This window comes from Centruroides vittatus, unplaced genomic scaffold (assembly GCF_030686945.1).
Source record: "Centruroides vittatus isolate TY-2023 unplaced genomic scaffold, ASM3068694v2 contig_357, whole genome shotgun sequence".
Lineage (NCBI taxonomy): Eukaryota > Metazoa > Arthropoda > Arachnida > Scorpiones > Buthidae > Centruroides > Centruroides vittatus.
Window position 1 is genome coordinate 915,879 of NW_027122180.1, and position 22,519 is coordinate 938,397.

The following is a 22,519-nucleotide window of genomic DNA, read 5'->3' on the forward strand; positions in this document are numbered from 1 at the left end:
CTTCTTTCTGTAAATCAACCTCTGTTTTAATTTTTTGTATTTCAATATGGAGTTGTGCAAATTTGTCCCGTATTAGTTGATAAATCGATTTCAATGTGTATTGGGGTTCTTCTTGCGCCTATGGTTCTTTATCACTAACTATTGCGAAATAATCGTTTATTTTCTTAACTCTTATAGTCTCGGGGCTGTTTTGACGGATATCTTCTTCTATTTGATAATAATTTTCGCTACGAAGATATTTTAATTGTTTTGCATTTTCCTTTTCTTGGGAATTGTCTTTACGTGGTCTACCACGCCCCCTTCTCTGCATGGTAGAGAACGGAATAAGGGACCAGGATTCGATTCTATCCCGGAAATGAATAATAACAATATAATTAAGTCTAAGGATGGTCTACTCACTAATATCCACTTCCGTGAATTAAACATATTCCAATTATTTACAGCCTTCCAACTCACCAATATACAACACCAGGCTCTACTCAAAAGTTCACCAACACCACCGACGACCAGCACCAATATAATTTAATTTAATCTTTAGAATATTTTATTTATTCAGAAATTTTAAATTATATACTGTATTTGATTTGTATTCTGTTACGCAAATATTACAATACAATATTGTTTAAATTACATATAAAAAAATTACATTAGTGAATAATGAATGTAAATAAAAACAGGAAGAATGCAGGCAAAATAAATGCTTTATTGTAGATACTAAAAGTTATTTGCAATAATGAAGGTCGAATATTAATGAATAAATGACTTAAAAGCTCAGAAAAAATCTTTTATTATTATTACAATTTCATTTATAAATATAATAAATTTAAAATTTAATTATACAAGAATAAAAAGTTTGCAAGAATAAAAAATGGCGAGGTTTGCAAGTTTGCAAGAATAAAAGAATGGCGAGGTTGAAGCCGAAGTTTTAAACGCGAAACGTGTACAGTACGTCGGACGTTCAGCGCAGCTTTCCTGTAAGCCTAGAAGTTTGACAATGGCGTTTGGAAAGCCAGTGGATTCATGCTCGACATTCCAAACGCCGTTGTCAAACTTCTAGGCTTACAGGAAAGCTGCGCTGAACGTCCGACGTACACGTTTTCGCGTTTAAAACTTCGGCCTCAACCTCGCTAATACTTTAACGAAACACGGATTTTTTGCATTTTACTGATTTACATATGAATAGGTACACATTTGATTGTCCGGCAACTAATATCACGACTTTTTTTAATCCGGACAAGATTACGAGATCATTGGGTAACCGTAGATGGCATTATGTATGGTGCGCGCTTTTTAGCGACGGGCTAGTTACATTTTAAACAGATGTCACTCTCGCGAAAATTTACTTGTGAACAGTATATTAGTAAATCATATTACTTGAATTTTTCATGAATATTGCTAAGAATGTATGATTAAACAAGGTACAAATATTTAATTTCCTTTTCTTGTTTTGTTGGTTCGGTTTTTCATAATATATTTTCGGCAGTTCATGGTACTTTAAAGACAAGGGATGCGCATAATAAATGGATCAGAGTGTATTATTGAATTGTTATTACCTTAGTTTCGTTGTTTCCGCAAAACAGATAATTTGGCAATGCTCTGGAACTAATGGTATCGGAAAATCGGTGGTATACCCGTATTTATATTATAATTGTATTTTTTAAATGATTAATTCAAAATTTTTATTGACTATTCAACATTAATTATTATTATTATTATATTACTTTTTTTTATAAAAATCATTTTATTAAATTATTAGGGCAATCTCTTTAAATTAAAATACAAAGTCTTAAACATGTCATACTTGAAATAAATAAAATACAGTAAAAAGTTTTAACAATAGAATATATGTGACAGCTCTATTAAGTAAAATTCCATGTAACAATATTTAATTTGAATATATTTTATATAAGCAAAACATTGAATCTTTATTTGATAATTTTTCTGGTTAACATTAAAAAATTTTATTATTCGTATTGATTAACATATACCTAATTATTTTAAACAAATGAGTTACTTTTATTTACTTTATTACTATAAGTATGTAATATTAATACAGATAATACTTTTTTATTTAAATTTTAACAGAAATAATGGTTTAAAAATGCCAACATCGTCATTATATCAGTTTCTTTTTTTTAACTTTAATAATTTAATGATTGGTTTATTAATCATATACAATTTTAATTAAAATAACGATTACTTTTGATTTTACAAATATAGTTTTGTAAAATCTAGTTTTTTCTTTAGTGTTCCATTTTTTAAAATAATGTTTCGTAATAGTTAGTATCTTGATATTTACAAAAGAACCACGTACAATTCCAATACATCATAAATTTCATAAAGTATTATGTTTCGTGTTGGTAGGAATCTATGATAACAATTCGATTATGAAGTGCATTCGTGCATTACGATGTATAATTATATAAGAGTGTTAAAAATGTTCCTTGCCTACCACTTTCTTAAAAATTCGATTAATAAAATTTATATCGTGATGGTTTGTACTTTATAATCTAGTTTCGCATATAAATCTTTAATTTTTAATTTGAACACGAAAGGAAACGTTTTCTATTATTAGATTTTTTTTCTCTTTAAACATTAATTTTGTCCATAAACCATCATTAAACATCATTCTGTTAGTGTGCTAGTTATGTCTTTCATGTAAGATTTAGACCAATTTTTATTCGCCGTGCATCGTGTTATTTGAGTATTAACCTGATTTATTCTATGAATGAATATTTAGAATTAATTTTTTACGTGATTTGGCTAAAATTTAGTTTTAAGCCGTACTTAAAAAATCACAATTTGTTCTTAATTGAAAAGATTCTTTTGGTTGATTAAAAATAATGTAAGTCGTAGGTATTTTTAAATTTAAAGGAAATTATTTAACGACATACCCTCAAAATCATAATGACAAACTTGTTTTGTAATGAGAATATAAGTAATAAGTTTTATTAACTATAAAAGATAGAAAACATTGTATCATTATTAAAATAGAAGTTAAAATATAATTCTTTAATTCATAATTTATCCTGAAAAAAAACAGAAATTTTCCTTAACTTTAGAAAAAATGAGGAGGATAATAAAAAAATTAGAATTAATTAATTTGAAAAAAATTCTTTAAAACAAATTTAATTTTCTAATTTATCTGAAACTTCAAAATTTTGTCATTTCTTTAATAGCAAATAATTGTGATAACAATTTTAATATTACCGAAAGGAATTGTATTCATGAAGTAAATTTGTTTTTGCAAAATTAGTTGTCAGTCAAGAACCTTCAAAGAAAATGAAAAATGATTGTGTCGAAATCTAACACAAAACGAAATGTGAATATAATGTATATTAAATAAAGAAATTATGCAGTGATCAGAAGTTATAAGCAAGCTTGTAGAAATATTGATTATTTAATATTTTATCGCTTTTATTTGTAATCGGGTTTTAAAAACCTTATGATAATTCAGTTTTTTATCGTATCTTTAAAAGGAAATGAAAAATTCTCTGCCATTAGAATTATTTAATTATCAGCATGTAAAGAAGGAAAGTTCTGAAGCATAATTATATCAATATAAATCTTTAAAAAATCATTTCGAATTTCTTAATCACTCTCTCTTAGTGATTTATTTGTACTAGTTTTACCCTTATCATTCATTATTTCAACTTCCACCTTGTCCCATTTTACGATAATTCACTACTGATTAATTACTGATCTTTATTTAAATATTCTTTTCTTTTTCTCTGATAAATTACTTAGATTAATTTACTATCTACGTGAATTAATGCAGCTACAAAAACTATTTCCCATATCTCTTAACGTACCTTAATCAAATGATTGCTTACGATAGTCCTTTCTGTAGATGTATTCAAATATAAGTATAACGTACTTTGTTATTTGTTTTTGTCATTCTCTTGTTAAACTTAACTGGAGGCTAATATTTTGTTTGCGGTGAACACTCCCTGTCTTGGAGCCATTTGAACTGATTACAACGCTTATAACACAGTGCATAGACCCGTCTCACCTTGACACCATTGAAATAGTTAACTATCAAGATAAAAGTTGTAAGTTGGTACTAATCGCGCGACCTCGCCTAAATTATCACTTAACTTTCGATAGTGTTGAAGAATATGGGGATTTCTAATAAGAATATTCAAATTTCCACAAATCTTTACATACAATATTTTAGGAAATTTTCGTATAGCTTTAATAATCGAATATAGCAGTGAATTGATGTAAGAGGAGAATTATAAAATAGTTAAAAATTAAAGAATTGCCAAAGAGAACTAAAGTTTAAAAGGAAAAAAAATGAATTTAGCTAGTCATAAATGATCTCAGTTTAATATTCTATCGTCCGATTAATTACATTAACTTTTATCAAACGATAAACATTTAAATTGGATTAGCGTATGTAAATGTTAGTATTCTTCATAAAATTCCATTAAAATCACATATATTTTTAATATATCGTAAATTATGTTTTTGAAATTATATAAAATGATTTTTAAAGACTTCGTAAATTTTTATATATATTTACGAATAGAAAACTTATAAATTCATGGTTAAATCAAACATTGTGATGCAAAACACTAGCTACAATGATTTCAAGTACATCTTATTTTTAATTATTGTTAAATATAATTTTTAAATGGTAGTATTTAAACATATAAGGCCATTTATTTTTATTTTATTGGATTAAAATAATATTTAAAAATAAACAATGGAAACTGATTACGAAAGGTTTAACAAAACTCTGAGAGAAGATGCCTGGAGCTATAACTTGAGAAATGTCTTACTACTATAAGCTTATATTATTGTTGCTATTTTGTTTTATTTTTTTCTCCCTTCAGAGTTTCATCTTTTAACTAGAATAACATTTCTCCGCCTTTCCCTCTGGCCAGGTTAAATAATCATTCATAAAAAATTTCATTAAAAAAAATTATGATAGTCGAATTGATAATTAACAAAGTTTGATTTTATTCTTTATTTCATCCGATAAATACCTATAAATTCTAAAAACTAAGTAGTGAATTATTATTTTTTTTAATCCATATTTATGGAATTTTCGTGTAATAAAGGCATTGTAAAAGGTCTATATAATGAAAGTTCTAACGATGTAAATGAATGTAAGATGAAAATTTAATCATGTAAATTATTTAATTTATTTATATATTGTTATAATTTCAAAGAGAAAAGAATGTAAGCTATAAATATCTCGATATATATAATTACAAGAATCAAAAATTTAATTAAGATTATGATTTTATCTTAATATGCTAAATAAAGTACACAGAAAATATTCGGATTCTATAGTGTTATTTTTAAGTTTAGTTTAGGTGTTTCATTTATATGCATAAAGAATATAAATATAGATCACGTAACGAAAGGACAAATGCTTTAAGATTACATCCAGGAATGAAAGAAAAAATAATGCCATAGTATAATGTCATAAGATAATAAAATATTTCCGCATCTTGCTTCCGGTTTATTTTTCGCAAACACTTTATATTTGGTAAATTGCGGAAGACATTCTAAAATTACGTTGCACCAAAGAGAAAATGGGTTACGTTAGATCGAAAATTTTCTTAATTTATTAATAATTAAAGCCTATCTACCGGAAACGATAGTGAATTATTTAAATTAATTCCTTTTTTTATCATTTCATTTAAATTCCTACCGAACAGTGAAAAACTATTGCTTAAAGCGGAGTTCGACAATAGGGAAGTTATAAATATACTTATAAATAGAACTTTGTGCGATTTCCATCGCGTACTTTAGACACACAGGAAAAAAGATTTCTTCCGCAAAGTATGAAACCTTTCCTAGGACATTTAAATATATTTCTACATTCTAATACCGGTATTTTTTTATCTTCTCTCTCATTTTTTGCATCATTTTAAATTGTATTTCGTAGAAAGTAGAGTTTTGATTCAATCACTGATGTATTAATAAATAAAGAAAAAAATTTTCGATTAAGAAATATTTGGGACTTGTTTTTTCAAGGATGTGTTTATCTGTTAGACATCTAAATGATAAATTAACTTTATTCTGAATGTACTTTTAACGATATTTTTTCTTCCGAAAGTAAAAGAATAATTGAAATATTTTTTAAATGATAATTTCTTTATAATAAAATTTATTTTATAAAAGTTTAAACTTTAATTATGAATTATTATCCTTGGTTATTATTTATTGTGATTTATAAAAAAAATAGTTGTAATTAAATTTTTCCTCTTTTTATTATTCTCATTTAATATAAAAGAGGAAAAATAGTTTTTCCTCTTTTATATTAAATTAATTTTTTTTCGTATTTCTATTCTTATTGTAACAGTAATTGTTAACAAGAACGTGACGAATATTACAAAATATTTAATTTAATATTGCATTAATTTAAAATATTTACATCGAATATATTATTTTATTAAACATGTTCGTCTCATAATTTTTTATATCTTTTTTCTAAAATGAAATTAATATTACGAAGCATTTGCTTTGTGTTTATATTTAAATATGTATATGTACGCTATACAGTAAACGGAAACCTGCCTAAACGGGAAAAATATTCGGTACCGTAAGAGTCCGGTTTACACAGGTTTCACTGTATATATTTTAGAATTTATATTGGGTTTCTCATAAAGTATTATTTAATAATATTAATGTTTATACACCGAAAAAGTTTGGATAAACATAACGAAAATGTACTGCTTCGGTAAAAATAATTATTCAAGACATGAATAATTATTTATTTTATATTTTTAATTAAACAAATCTGTATTGTGCTTCATGATTAATCTTTATTTAATTTAAATCTAGCTACATTATAACAAGCTTAGATTTTGTTACATAAACTGGCCAAATAAAAAATGATGAAGTTTTATAAAAGATTTGATCAACTTTCAAGAAGGATATTTAAAAATTTCTTATGAAATTTAATTTAAACAGCAAAATTATTCTTAACGAAAATAGAGTTTACAGAACGAGATGAATATAATTTTTATCTCCTTTAAAATACAGATATACATGATTACATGAACTTATATTTATAAAATATATTTAATAAATAATTTTCTAAGATCTGTAAATTTAATAAATAATCTATAGATACTTTATATTCCAGGCTTTTAAGAAAATAGCTTATTACTATAAAATATCAAATTTAATATAAATTTGTATGTATATAATAATCTGCTATTTTTTTAAAAGATATATTTGCAGATACATTTCATGAAACTTTTTTTCGCAATATTTATTATAAAAAAATGAAAATTATAAATTTTTGAGATTTTTTTTTTTGTTATAATGAAAAATATAGAAAATTAATCCTATAATTATTATTCTATAGGTTATAATTATATATTTTTATTTAATTTTTTTTATTAATAAAACTTCACTTTAAAAAATGATTTAATTAACGTAATAATTTTAAATTTTAAAATGAGATAAATGAGTTTTTCCGATAGTCCAAATTCAGTTATTGATTAGAAATTTGTATTGTGAATTTTATTATTTTCTGAAAAATTAATAAAATAAATGTAGATAAAAAAATACTGAAAACTGTTAACTCAAACGTTCAAAGATTAAAAATAACAACTTTACTTTAAAACAATTATAAAAATACTTATGCAAATTATGCAATTATAAAAGTTTTTTTTAACAATTTCCTTTCCATAATTTAAAATTTTGATTTTAGTCAGTTTTTAGATTTATATGAAAAATATACATCTTAAATTTACATGCCATATATCTTTCAGTTGTATCTTCTATTGAAGCGCATATTTTCGTTACAGTTTTTTTTTAAATTTACAGAATGCAATTTTATTAAATGAATGTAATGTTATCATCTGTAACTTACATTTCGTTTACAAAGGATAGACTATATACAAAATGGAAAATTTCATAAGAATAAGTGGTATTCTTAATGAAATTTTTTTGTTTGTTTTTAAATATCAGTCATCTCGAACTGAATCTTAATCAAAATCCCATAAATAATGATTGCTGAAGGAATAAGAAGTTTAGTTAGTTGAGCCTTTACACTGTTCTCCAGATGAATACATATTTACATAGATGATAATGTTTATAAACGGTGGATCAACATTTAAAGTTGGAAGACGGGAGCCAATTCGTCTACAGACCTTCGTTTCCTCGTGTCGTCCTTTTCGCAGCGTACATTGTACCACCAATCGCAGATTCTTCTAAATTCGTTGAAAATTGTTCCGTTTGGACAGAGAAAACTGTGGCGCGGTACGAGGCTACCACCGGGACACATATGCCATACCTGTAAAGAATAATTTATAAAATTTTGAGTTGAATATAAACTGTTGTACTTTATAACTTGACTTAATATATTTCGAAAAATGATACGAATACATAAAAGTTGTTCTAGATTATAGTTGTATAATGCCCTAATTTTGAGAATTTAGGTTTCTTCATATAAATTGAACAATAAATCTTTCGATTCCTTGTTCATAAATTAATCTGACAAGAGCATACTAATAATCTCCTAAATATAAGCTTAATTTATAGTAATCCGTATCAAATAACTTTTAAAGTATTTGAGATTTATTTAAAATAATATGAATTAATCTAACCAGGTAGATTTATTTAATTGGGAATTTTTGTGTTGCTGTTGAACTATTTTTATCGTACAATTCTTTTAATTTTTTATATAATGTATTAAATATAATTATAATTATAATAAAAATTTAATATAAAATCAACACTCATCATCAATAATTTTATCATCATCATGTTGATGATGATAAAATTATTATTGATGTTAATGGTGAGCGTTAAAGTGACCTGTCAAGATATTAAGATCAAATTTGGCCCGCAGAAAATTTAACTAATATATACTCTATATTTTAAGTATACTTTATAAGAAAACATACCTTGCAGACATAATAAGAATATGTCTTCAAGGTATGTTTTCTTTGAGTGTATATTCTGACATCGTATGCTGGATCTTTGAAGACATTTAAACAATAACAATAAGAAATTTTAAAAATAATAAGAGTTTAAAATTATTATAGAATTCATATCCGTATGTAAGAAAACAATGAATATGTAGTTTATTTAAATATTTCTCTTAATATTGTGGTGGACGAATGAGACTTTTTATAAAATTATTTTGAATTTTGTTTTGTTCGAGACAATGAACATTAACTGTTGTTTCCCTCTCTGTCTTGAATAGATAGAGAAATAACATACTGTTCTTTATCGGTTATCAGCTATGTAACTACTAAGCTTTAAATTCAGTGTACTTTTATGAATATAAAGGCAGCTATATCTGCAAATAGTTATCTCAATATCTGACCTTATTTTGTCCAAACTTACCTGACAGTCTGTTTCAGGATCAGCATACAGTCCAGGACCAAGTCGTGAGCTACAATCAAAGTTTGTCTGAGGTATTCTGACATTGACAGGATAATCTATACCTGGTATACCTTTCCTGGCGAAAGCTGTATATCTGCTAACAGGTTTTTTACGTCGACTTAAACCATATTTATCACCTTTATCATCGTCATCTTCGTAAAGAGACTGGCGACTTTTCTGCTAAAAGGAAGTAAATATAGAGATAAATAATAATCTATGTTCTTAAAAAATATATTTCAAAATGACAATTGATACCTTCTTTTTTCGTTTCTCGTGTAGATTATAATTATTATTGTTGTTGTTGTTGTTGTTGTTATGGTTGTTGTTGTTGTTGTTGCTAGTAAGAAGATATTGCCGGCGAATTTCTAGTGGTGCTTCAGTAGTGCTTATTCGTTGTATAGAAGGTTTCGGTACAAATCCATCTAAACTGTATATTGCTGGGCGAGTGGGTTTCGGTTGAAGCAACTTTGGTAATACCCTAGGTGCAGAAGTTGTGAATGAAGGCGTTCGGAATCTTCTAGATGCGGGTCTTCTTGGCACAGGCCATACAATAGCTGGACTATTATCCGATGAAGAAATTTCAAATATATCAATTGGTCGAATATTTGAATCAGTTGGAATTATTTCTGTTGTTGTTGTCGTTGTCGTTGTGCTGGTTGTCGACGATACTACTCGATTGACAGATTTTACTCTAAGACGAGGTGGAATAATGGGAAAATGTGCTCGTCTCCATGTAAAAGGAAATCTTCGAAAGTTGGTATTATTCCTTCCTGGATTAATCTCTTCTTTTACTAACACCTATAATATATCATGTTTTTTGCAGTTTTAAACTAATAAATATCTCAAAATAAATAATTGGACCGGTGTCTGCATGGTTTTAATATAAGTTTTGTAAAAAAAATAACTTTTTCGATACTTTTTACATTTTTAATAACTTAAATTTTTATTATTATATTAAAATATATAAAGAAATGTTGTAAGTACTGTACAGTACACTTTGTTCTGTTATAATAATTTTACTTTACGAAAATAATATAACATAGGCTATCAAAAATAAATTATGAAATACCGTAAGAGGAAAAAAATACTAACAATATTGCTGGATACCTTCGTACTGAGATTCCTTTAGTTTCAATATATTAGCAAGGTGGATTAAATTAATAATTATTAAAGTCAGTAAATATTATAAATATTCTAAACGTACAGTTTATAAACAAAATTTGAAAATTTGTGAACTTTTACATAACATAACATTCAAATTTTTGTGAAACTTATTGCAAGGGAATCAAAAGCATTTCCCTTTCTCTCGCATAAATATACATATACACAAAACAGTATTAAATCAAAACTATTGATTATAGTATCATACTTTTCCTTTCAACAAACTTATTTAATATTTATAATGTTTTGAAGATATCAAGACTAGCAAAATAATTTTTCTTTTTTGATGTTATCATAAAGTTAAGCTACATAATTTAATACTCTCAACAAGAAGCTGAATTTCAACTATGGAATTTTTGTTAATTTTATATAAAGATCTGAATTAATTTTTATATGATTGCTGATTTTTTTTATTAAAATAAATAAAGAAAATTACTAAATTATAAATTTAGATACAAGATTGTTTCATGGAAATTTAGCATCAATATGAAAATAAAATTGATTGTAGCATAGATTGTTTATAAAATTAAATTTGTGTTTAACTTCTATAATGATCTTGTAAGATAATTTAACGATCACGATTATCGGTACATTTCTTATAAAATATAACCATAATAGTGATATTTTGAATAATCTTACATCAGAACTTTGCCAATTTAATGAGGTAAAAAAACACCAGTTTTATTTTATCGTTAAAGTGTTTTAATGCCTTTAACCATTTTTTCCTTTTTAAAATGGCTCCAGAATGTTTTAATGGCTTCATGATCTAATTTATTACAAATCTAAATAATTAAATTTTCGTTAGCACTGATAATTTAATAAAATATATAAAACTGATTTATTTATCTCTGTTCAACTCCTTATTAAATAAAATAATAAATGAATAATAAGATTCTTATAAACTTAATAACTTCTATTTAATTTAAATGTTATAGACAGGATGAAAATTTGTCTCGATTTTTTATACTGTACAGTCCTATTTAGAATGTGAAAAATAATAACACCGCAGGATAGAACCTAAACTTTTTTCTTAGATAAAAAAACTAAACCCTACAGCAATGCCTTATAAATTCATAAACAATAAACATTGAGGAAGTGTCGAAAAAGTAAAGAATCGAGTTTAGCCTATAGCTTTAAATATAAAAAAAGAAAAAAACGAATGCAGTCGTCAAACTACAGGAGCATCTTGGCAATATGGCTATGAATATTAATGAATAAGTATTGACAATATCTTCACGACATCAAATTTTATACTACCATAAAAATTTAAATGCCTTTGATACTTTTAACCTGAATTAACTTACGAATCATTCGCATGTTTTTTCGTTTATATAGATTATCGCAAAATATTCAAAAATATTTAATTTAATTTTATGTTTTATATCACTTCCTGCTTAATTAAATCAATTAAACAGGAACTAATAGATTGATGAATAATCAGTTTAATTTAAAAAAAACCCATAGAACGATTAAAAACTTCTTTTGAACGTGTAAATTTTATAATCTTGTTAAGCCACTAACAAACAGAAACTAAAATTTAAAATTAACTTATACGGAAAAAATGTTATATGTTTCCTTCTCAATTTATTTCTAAAAGATATTTAAGAGTTACAGATTTTTTTCTTATCTCATGGTTACTAAATTAGCCACACGCTTGTTCTCCTTTCTGCATGATGTAGCCTGTCGTCTGATCTCCAGGCAATACTAGCATGCTATCTACAGAGATTTAGCAAAACTTCCTTCTCTAGAGAATGAATGAAACTTCTCAATGCAAGGTGTGGCATTTCTTATCTTGAGTGACTGGGTTATTGGGAGCATGTTCTATAATGCATGCAAATGGTATCTGCTTCGTCCGCATATAAATATCATCTTTATTTTTTAAAGTTTAGTTTAAAAAATTCTCTTTTTAATCATTATATATTAAATTTACAGTATACATAAATTTAATACAGTATAATATTTAAATTAAGTGTTTTACTCTTATTATTAGTGATTAAAAAAAATTCAATAATTAAAAACAATACAGTTTTACTTTAATTTATTTGCAATTTTTGTTTAAAATTGAAAATAATGGATCGCTTAATATAAACATTTTGGTTTAACATTTCTAAATTATTTTAAATTTTGTTTAAAAATGTAATTAATTTTTAATGCATTCTGATTACCATAACTTATTTTTTGTTTATTTTTCAAAATACGTACACAGTAGAAAATCAATAAACCTTATCTAATCAATATTTAATAAGAGATATCACTTAATAGCGTTTATTGAAAAAATAATAACCTATTTTCATAAAAACCCTGTCTTGAAATTAGTTCACATTAATCGCAGAACTACTCGTTTGCTCCCAAAATTACCATTTTGTAAACTTGGGCTTTTTAGTATATGAAACTATAATTCAAAATATTAGCTTAAATGAAGTTATGTTTAGACCAATATGACACTACATTTACAACATATATTTATTACTTAAAAATTCATAGTCAAATTTGACAGTTGCTTAAGTTTAACTCCGTTATTGTAGAATTATAAGGCCTAATAAATGTAAATATAGGCCAAATCTATTTTGTGTCATTTTGAAATAAATATTATTTTCAAAATCGTTATTACAAAACTAATGAATTTAATAAACTAAAAAATATATATATTTCAATTGGGTATTAGTTACTTTGACGATAATAACGTATATTTGTACAGTACTTGCGGACAAAGTTTAAACGTAGATTGATAATTAAAATAGTTAAGAGTAATCCGAATCGGATCCAGTATATAAATTATATATACAAAAGGTCTCTTTTATTCTATTAAATAACTAGTAAACCTATTATACATTATTCCTGAAATTTATTACATAAACAGGAATATCTGCACTACTACCATTATTTGCATCCATTTTTCAAAATTATGTTCTTGTAGACAGAATCAGGTTTGGCTTCAGGCGTAAAATGAATTTCTAGATATTTACAGGAAGATATTTTTTCTTTTAATTCTGTGAATAACTCTATGTAATGTATATTTATAAAGATAAAATAGATTTTTATAATAGTATGAAATATTAACTTTAGGAAGTTTGTATTGTGCAAAGAACTGTAGGAAATACTGAATAATTTTCCATTTTTTTAAAATATTTTTTTCCGTAAACAGCAACAACGCATGTACCTCGCACCTGCCAGCATCACGCCAAATGTTTTTATTACCTCAGGATATGTCTAGTTCCATTATCAGAATCCAAGCTTTGTTTTAAAAGATGCTGTGTAATTTGAGAATTTGTATTGGATTTTCGTTGCTATTATTTCAGCATTCTACGTGATAATAATTCGAGATTTTAGATATTCCTTGATCTGTATTACTGGATTCGATTCTTGTATTTTTATACGGGTTTTTATTGCATTTTTATTTAATTTGCATTACTTTATCATTAATAGGCTAATTTCGTAATCAATAAGCAATAAATTTCACATTTCATAATATGCTAATAAACTACGATAAAATGGTTTTTTAAGTTGTAATGTAGCGATACTTTATATATCTTGTACTTTTGAAAACTAAATATCATCTATAAATGTACTATTAAAGCATATCTGATCAATACTTCATAATAGTTTAATTATAATTGTAACAAATAAAATTAGTATGGTATAAATCAGTTTGTTAAATTTTAAAATAAATTTTAATGAAGCTTTTATCATTTATTTCTTATTAATTTTGTTAATTTTATCAAAATATATATTGAAAAATTAAATAATGACGTTTGATATATTTAAAATTCTCAAGCTACAATACGTGATTAATAAAACATAAAGGCTAACTTGAGAACTTATTGTTATAATAAATAACACTGTTATTGATGAATATATAACTAACACACTATTAAAATATTTATCTCTTATCTAGTAAGTGTATTAAAATGTAAATTTATAATTCAGATCACAATCAAAATATGATTTTTAATAAATCTTTGTTGTTATTTTTTCTAAATATATTTTTACAATGTTTAGTATATAAGCCTATAACATCTTTAGCAAAATTAAAATAAGGAAATTAATTTAAATACGTGATCTTTTTGCTCGACTATTAGCCACAGGCGTTAACCTGAATTTATTATAAATTACTTCATAAACAATGTTAGCATTCAATCATGGTTTATATTTAGTTCAGTGTTTTAATAATACTAATCAATAATTTTTATTGTAAGTTTTCGATAAAGTTGTTTACAAATAGTAATGCCCATATTAATTAGTTATTAATTTTAAACTTGTTTCACGGAGGCATTACGGTTGATGTTTATGGATACATGGAATGCGCTAATTACAATTAAAATACTACATTAAAATAATAAAATATAGTCTAATATAAATTCAAGATAATGAAATTTGCGAACAAAGAAATAGGGAAAAAAATGAACTAAATTTATTAAAATTGTCACGTTTATTAAAGACTGAAAACTGCAAAAAGTATCCTTACGCTTGCATGCCTATAAGCAAATTAATCCTGAACTCAAGGTAAAAGGGTGGGTAAAAGTTATAAGTGACCACCTGGCGACCTTGTTTCTGACAATCTGAAATTAGACTATTTTTTTCTTGATGAGCATTTATAAACAGTTTAATAAAACGTGATTAAAGGACCATATTGTTCATTTATGGATTATTTTTTTTATTTAATCCATAAATCATATTTAGATGTAAACTTAGGGCAAGCCCGTTTTTTAGATAGCATATAAATTTATTTATCAAAATAATTAAATATTAAATAAATTTAACTTATAAAGGTAAACATCTTCCTTTTAAAGTAGGCTTTTTAAGTCATCTGATGTGTTTATTTAATGGATATGATTACGAAGAAATAAAATAGATCGCTAACACAGATAATTGGGATGAAGCAATTAAATTTAGGAAAATGGTTAATTTTTTTTTCTTTAAAGATCAGGAAGTAACTTTAACAAGTTGTCGAAATGAATATAAAAGAAATTCATATACTATAAATTTATTTAAATATATAACAGCTATATTAAGAATTTAATATGTGATTACTAACACAATTTTAACTGAATGAGAAATAAAAATGTAAAGTAAGTATTTATATTGAATCATAAAATAATATCCTTGAGCATTAGTTAGAATGGTATTTATCCGGATGTGTTTAAATTAATTCAAACTATAAAACTAACAATAATTATAGTGTTATATTTCCATGAAAAAGATTAGAATAAAAAAACACAACAGACAACATTACCAAATGTGCTATTATTCTGTTATTAAGATCTATACATATCTTCAGTACCTTACTATTTTTTCAGACATAAAGAATTAAGTAAGGTTAACAAGTCACCTCCACTTACAAGATAAAAAAAAGTTATGGGTAACGCTACAATATGCTTGTTATCAGCTGAATATCAGATTAAATTTTTTTAAATAAAAATAACTAATTACATTCGACACAAATTACTAAAATAGCATCATCTTTAACAAGATATAAACTTAAGTTTTGACCAGAATATCATTATTTATGTTAGGAAGCAGCTTAAATATTTTCATAAATATATTAACCTAATTATTTGTAGAACATGAGAGGTTATTCAGAAAATACTGTTTTGTTCGTGATTCACTTTCAATGGATCTAAATATTAGATCATTTAGTTATAACTCTTCCCGGATCTTAAAAAAAGTTATGTTAATGTATCCGTTCTACGTGTATCTAGGTGTCGAAAACAATAACCTCATAACCGGTGTATAGAATTAAGCGTGCTGAAGAAGAAAGAGTACATCCACGTCCTTCAGGGTATCCAATTATAAAGCATACTTATAAAAAGTCTATTGTGATGACAAATGATAAACACTTGACTATGAAACTTTAGATTCCTTTTTTAAGTTGTTGTTTCGTATTAATACTGAATAATGACTTTTTCAATAAAATAATAGGAAACTTAGATTCTAATCAATTATTTAACAATAGAAACTGCGACGTTAAGTTGACTTCAACTTTTAATGATCAAATGTTGTCAATTCTAAAAGGAATAAAAAAAACTCCAATTAAATTGTATTTTTCATCTGAAATGAATTTTTGGCAATTTAAATAACACCGAGGAATTACTATCAAAATAATAAGGCCTACACTTAAAATTCAAGATGTTCTATTACAATTAGGCTTTTGAATTATATAACTAATTAAGTAAATTTTACCTGCAGACATTTTTGAAAATTAGATAGTGAAATTGCCACATCAATAAAAATTTTTATAATAAATATAATCAATCAATCATTAAAATTTTGATTGTAGGTAGCGTCCGACCTATTTAATACTAGTTCATGACTTTCGATAACGATAAATGCTTTACTATCCTCTTAGACTTTGGGGTTAACTCCAGAGCATATCAATGGAAAATTCGCTTTCTTTGACATACAAAAATATGAATGAAACATTTAGATATTAAGGAATAGAATTAAAGACCTTTTAGATTTCATTGAACGACATCCTACTTAACATTTTATTATTTAAAATTAATTCGACTTGTAAATATCAAGTGCCTTAAAACGACCAAGAAAAGGAAAAATATTCGAAGGTTATATGCTTTATCAAAATTAGGTTATGGTTTTTGAATAATGAGTACCATACCAGTTTCTTATGATAATTATAGCCTTCAAATGTCGTTCAAGATAAGGTTCTTGATACTAAATTAATAGTGAATTTTGGCACCCAAAGATATTTTAAAGGGAAACTTTATACTGTACCTTCTAGTCACGAAAGTAATTTGGAAATCAGCCGACAGTTATCTTGTCAGGTATTTTGATTTCTGCATTCCTGACTTAAGTATATCGCGATATTTTTGCTATTTAGTAGGAAGGATATTTACCGTTTATGATCCTACACTTATAATTAAAACTTCTGCACATAAATTTTCAAGGATTTTTTACTTTTAAATTAATAATTAATTGATATAGAATTTATAACTTGCCAAAACGAATTATGTTATGTCTGCTAAAAGCAATAAAGTTACAATTATATTTTGAATTTTAAGTCTGTTTACGAAGAATAAAGTAATTAACGTTAAATAAGGAATTGTTGAATGACAATACTTGATTTACACGTAGACCTCCACATTTTTAATTTGATTGATTAATGTTTCCATACGTGTTCATATTAAGGTATACATAAAACATAGTAAATTTTAACATCATGTGCTGTACTTCGTATGCTTAATTGTGTGTATTAATTAAATAAATTTGCATATTAAAATTCTTCATTTATCATGAATCTGTATTAAGTACAAATGAAGATAGGTTCATCGCAGCGCAATAAGAACATATTAAAGAATGATTTATACTAATTAAATCGTTCTTTACTTTTTAAGTTATTAAAGAATACTTTAATAATTTTTAAATTATTATTTCATAAAATGATTTATTCATTACTTGTTTCTTTTTTCAAAGAAATAAGTTGTAGAAATAACTCCATGTCTTCGTTATCAATAGATCAATTATCCATGAACGATACGCGAAATGAAAGTTTATTATACACTTGTAAATAACTCATAAAGTGAATTTACATAACTTACTGAAATATATACATTTATTAATTTACAAAATGTATATAACTAAATATAATAATATTTATTGGAAAATCACAGTTACAGAATAAATACTATACATAAATGTGTATTTTATTTATTCTTTCTGTAAAATATATACTATTTATATGTATATATTCTATATAGGCCCTATGTGATGCATTCTTCGTATTGTATGGTAATCATTATGCATATTTCTAAGATTATTTATTTTTGCCAAATGACATTCGTATTCTGCTTTAAAAAATTTATTAATCCGTAAAGATCAGTATAGTGTACAGTTGTAGTTTAATAATGAGATAAAATGTGCTGCTGCAAACAGGAATATGGAAGTTAAAAAATGAAAAAAAGGAAAGAGGATAATTAATCCAGAATTATGGACTAATTATTTTATTATATATTCAAATTCGTATTATATTGTTTTAAAATTATTTTTATATTTTTAAAATAATTAAAACATAAGAAACAGTCCGGTTTAAAATATAAAAATTGAACTTCAACTTCATTTATTTTATTTAACTTATTTTAGTTCGACTTATGTCTATTATTCAGTTCGTGGATACTGATTTTTCTACATGACTATCGTATCTTATAGTCATACTGAACAATCTCATCGATCTTATTTTACGTTCATATTTCCTTCCGAATACTGAAAAGTTTCCTCCTCGAATTATAACTTTCATTTCTTTAATACCTGAACTTGATCTCATTTGCATTGTTTTGTTTCATTTACCTATAGGTCTAGTCACGTTTCCTTTTTATTTTTAATCGTAGTCTAATGTTCCTTAACCTTAAGCATTTAGCCTGTTACCCATATCACCCGTATGCATTCATTATGTTCAATTGAAAATTCCCATAGGCTATAGGCCTTTGCAGTTTAAGACCCTTAAGCGTGACTGACTGGATAATGTAAATGACAATTATTTTGATGTCTTCCGGGGAATTTATTATTTATATTTTTATGGTTTAAATTCTTTTAAGAATGGCCGAGAGGTTACATAATTTTCAAAAATTCTAAATAAATAGGGTAAGGCAAGAAATTTTTATTTGTATGAACTACTCGAAGTATTTTTCGTTGGGATAAAATTTTATACGATTGAGGATAAATGTTATAAATCGACGAACGACCGCAATAAGAGTAATTTTCTAGTCTTAACAAAAAGTAGACAACAGATTTCTTAACGCTCTAACGAATGCAAACTTCAATATAACGCTTCAGTTGAAAGAAGGTCGATCTTCATAAGGTTACGTTCTAGTCAAAACAATTGTAACCACTTATTCAATCAAGCAAAAATCATTATTTTAATGTTAATGCAATTTTTATTTTATAAAATAAACAATCAAATTGTCTCTGGTAAATTAATCTTATTAAGAATAATTATAATTTCTTATGCGATAATTTCACTAAACACGATTAAAGCTTTATTTGCTATTTATAATTCATTAACTCCGCTAAATATGATGTTATTATCATTAATATAGTTAAATATTTCTATCGAAGAATATTTATTTTATCATGATAATGTAATAGTTTCAATTAGATTTGCATAAAACAGACAAATACTCACTGTTCCATTTGACGATATTATTGATAATGCGGTACCTGTACCTGCAAAAAAGGTATTATATAATTGATTGTAAATATTATTTCTTAAAAGAAAATCAGTTAAAATTATTGTAGCTTACTATTCGACCTTTTTTCTAAAAATAAATGTAAAAAAAAAAAATAATAATAATAATTTTATTCGTCATTCGAAAATTAAATAATTTTTTGCCATCACGTGACTAAAACACGCTAAAAACCATTATATGACTATTCAAAAAAGAGTGTAATTTATAATTATGGTTTGAAACTTTTTTCACCCTTAGAACTAATTATAATTTCGATGTAGCACAGGAATTTTCCGCGTATAGATTACAGAAAACTGCATGCATTTGTTTTAATGTCCCATGTATTGTTAACAATACGATACTTGCTTCATAGAGGCCTCATTAGTCTCGAAATATTTCTAAATATCAGTTTGAAGTCTGTAATTCTCGTTGTCTTAAGCTCGGAAAAGAAGTAACCTGGATTTTGATAGTACCACACCCTTTAACAATAATAGTTTTAGCCTACGCTCTTCTTCTAGCTTGATTGCATCGAATATCTACTAAATACATTAATTTCTTTTTAGCAATAGAATGGATTTAATTGTATATTTGATTGTAAGAGTAGGCATTAGATTAGTGGGTAGAACAAAAGGAATTATTTGAATACTATTTGCTAAGTAATGATGAAGATTTGATCCGTGTTCAGTACAGCAGAAAAGAAGAAAAAAATTTTTTTTTAGTTAAGATTTTAATTCTTTTTCTTACACTAGGCCGAAATTCTCTTTTTTCATTAGAAAACTAGATTAGCGATTTCAAATCTTTTACATTAAATATATATATTTGCAATTATTATGATTATAATTTTGTAATAATGAAAGTATTTCACTTATAAAAGCAAGATTTTTTTTATTAATTTTGTAATTTTTGAAATCAAATCTCTTGATAAACTATTTAATAATTTTGCAATTACTAAATGCAATTACAAAAGATTTCTTATAAAGTTTCGATAAATTTGTATAATTTTTTATATTAAAATTAAGAATTTGTAAAAACTTTTAAAAAATTCGCAAAGATTTCTAATTTTCATAATTTTTCCAATAATAAAATAATAAAGAATTAATTTAATAAAACTAAACTTTTATTTCTGATAAATTTAAATAATATAAAAGAAAGCTTGAAGTTAAAAAAAGTATAAAATTATATTTATTATTATTATTATTTTCCTTTAAACGATTATTTAAATACATTATAAACATTTAAAATGTGAACTGTTTTACTTTTCAAATTAGTGCATATTTAGAGAGGAAATATAATATATTAAGTTTAATATTAAAAATAAATTATATATATTAGTTTGTTCTAAAAACTTTAAATTCATAAATGCACTAATATTAAAATGTGATCTTAATATAAGCGTCCTTTTATTAGAAAATGGGTTAAATTTATTAAATTACAAAAGTTGGTAAAATGACTTCAGGCAATGTTTTTATATATATATATTTCTCAAATATCCACATGTGGTGTGGAAATATATTATTTGCAAAGACAGTTAATAGTAGATATAAAACTATCACGTAAAAATTATACTTTTATATTAGCTAATCTACTTGTTGCATTCGATATACAGATTAAAGCGCTCCAGTTCTTCAGTAGAAACAAGATTTACATATGAAAATTAAATTATAATATATATCAATAACTTTATTAAGAAAATTACGCTCCTGATAATTATAACTTAATGTAAAATAATAAATAAATATTTTAAAAAAAAATGTAAATACTTACTTAATAAAGTAACAAGGATGAGTAAGGAGAAAGGTATCATCATTCCGTTTTTTTCCCCCAGCTATTCAAAGAACTTGCATTGATATCTGAAAAAGTGAATGGATAAAAGAAGTTTATAAACTTCTCCCAGTGAGATACGGACGAGTAATCAGCACCTGACACCGCTTTAACTCGAACTAACAAACATCAAACTTAACCGCGTTCTAATATGTGTCAATTCAATGAATAACGGGATACAAACGGCCGCGCCATCTGGTGGCATAATCGCGAAACCGATCACGTGTCAAAAAACTAGGCCCGTTTCCTGGCGGACAGCCGGTCGATCGCATGCCACATTCACTGTTATTAATGCTTTAGGGCATTTACTGCTGCTGCACTTTCTATTCACGTAATTTGGTCCCGTAAGAAGATACTCTTTTGCCCTACTTTTCGCTTCCGTAAGATTTTAATATTTAAAAATGGTTAACTGGTTAAACATAAGCATCATATTTATATACGTAATACATAATTGTTTCGTTAATTAACATATGTTTAAATAAGCTGTAGGAAAAGAGGATTGTACAAGCTGAAATTATAATGATGTTGTTTTTGTAATTTGTATTTGAATAATGTAAACTTGTTTAAATTTAAATTATGTAAAGCAATTATATGAACAGATTTATACGCATATTTTTAACTTTTATTTTCAGTTATTCGTTTGTTTGGCTGATGTTACAGTTTCGTGGACATTTTTCATTAAAATAAGTACACACTTCGTGCTTAGAAAAGTAGTTATAACGCCTCCAGGTGAATCCCGAAAGCAACATATAACCACTTCTATAATATCTTGAAACTATTTTGCCATACGTGAAATATAATTGCGTTTATTTTATTATATAAGTGTATATCTATTCAAAAATATTTAACATTGTATTATCGTTTTCCATTCAGATTACTAAATCTATTAGCTAATGTTTCCTTGCAATACTCCGAACTCAGTATGCAAGGTCGATAATATGATTTACTTTTATTGACTGAAATAATTTTTAATTTCTTATTACATCACATTGTTAAAATGC

The 22,519-nt window shown here is 25.4% G+C and overlaps 1 protein-coding gene across 2 annotated transcripts; it reads right to left on the reverse strand.

The window, feature by feature from the left end:
* Positions 1 to 7,656: 7,656 nt before the first annotated feature.
* LOC136974828 (probable serine/threonine-protein kinase DDB_G0278901) lies at positions 7,657 to 21,667 on the reverse strand. 2 transcript variants are annotated; one of them, XM_067269786.1, is made up of 5 exons: positions 21,462 to 21,667; positions 19,655 to 19,695; positions 9,616 to 10,158; positions 9,322 to 9,537; positions 7,657 to 8,263 (listed from the first exon to the last, which is right to left on the reverse strand). In XM_067269786.1, exons 1-5 carry the CDS (start codon positions 21,502 to 21,504, stop codon positions 8,084 to 8,086), a joined length of 1,023 nt encoding a protein of 340 aa, XP_067125887.1. In that variant the 5' UTR covers positions 21,505 to 21,667; the 3' UTR covers positions 7,657 to 8,083. The 2 variants fall into 2 exon arrangements, with proteins under 2 accessions (XP_067125887.1, XP_067125886.1); XM_067269785.1 differs by having other exon boundaries at positions 9,322 to 9,540; positions 21,462 to 21,665.
* Positions 21,668 to 22,519: the final 852 nt, after the last annotated feature.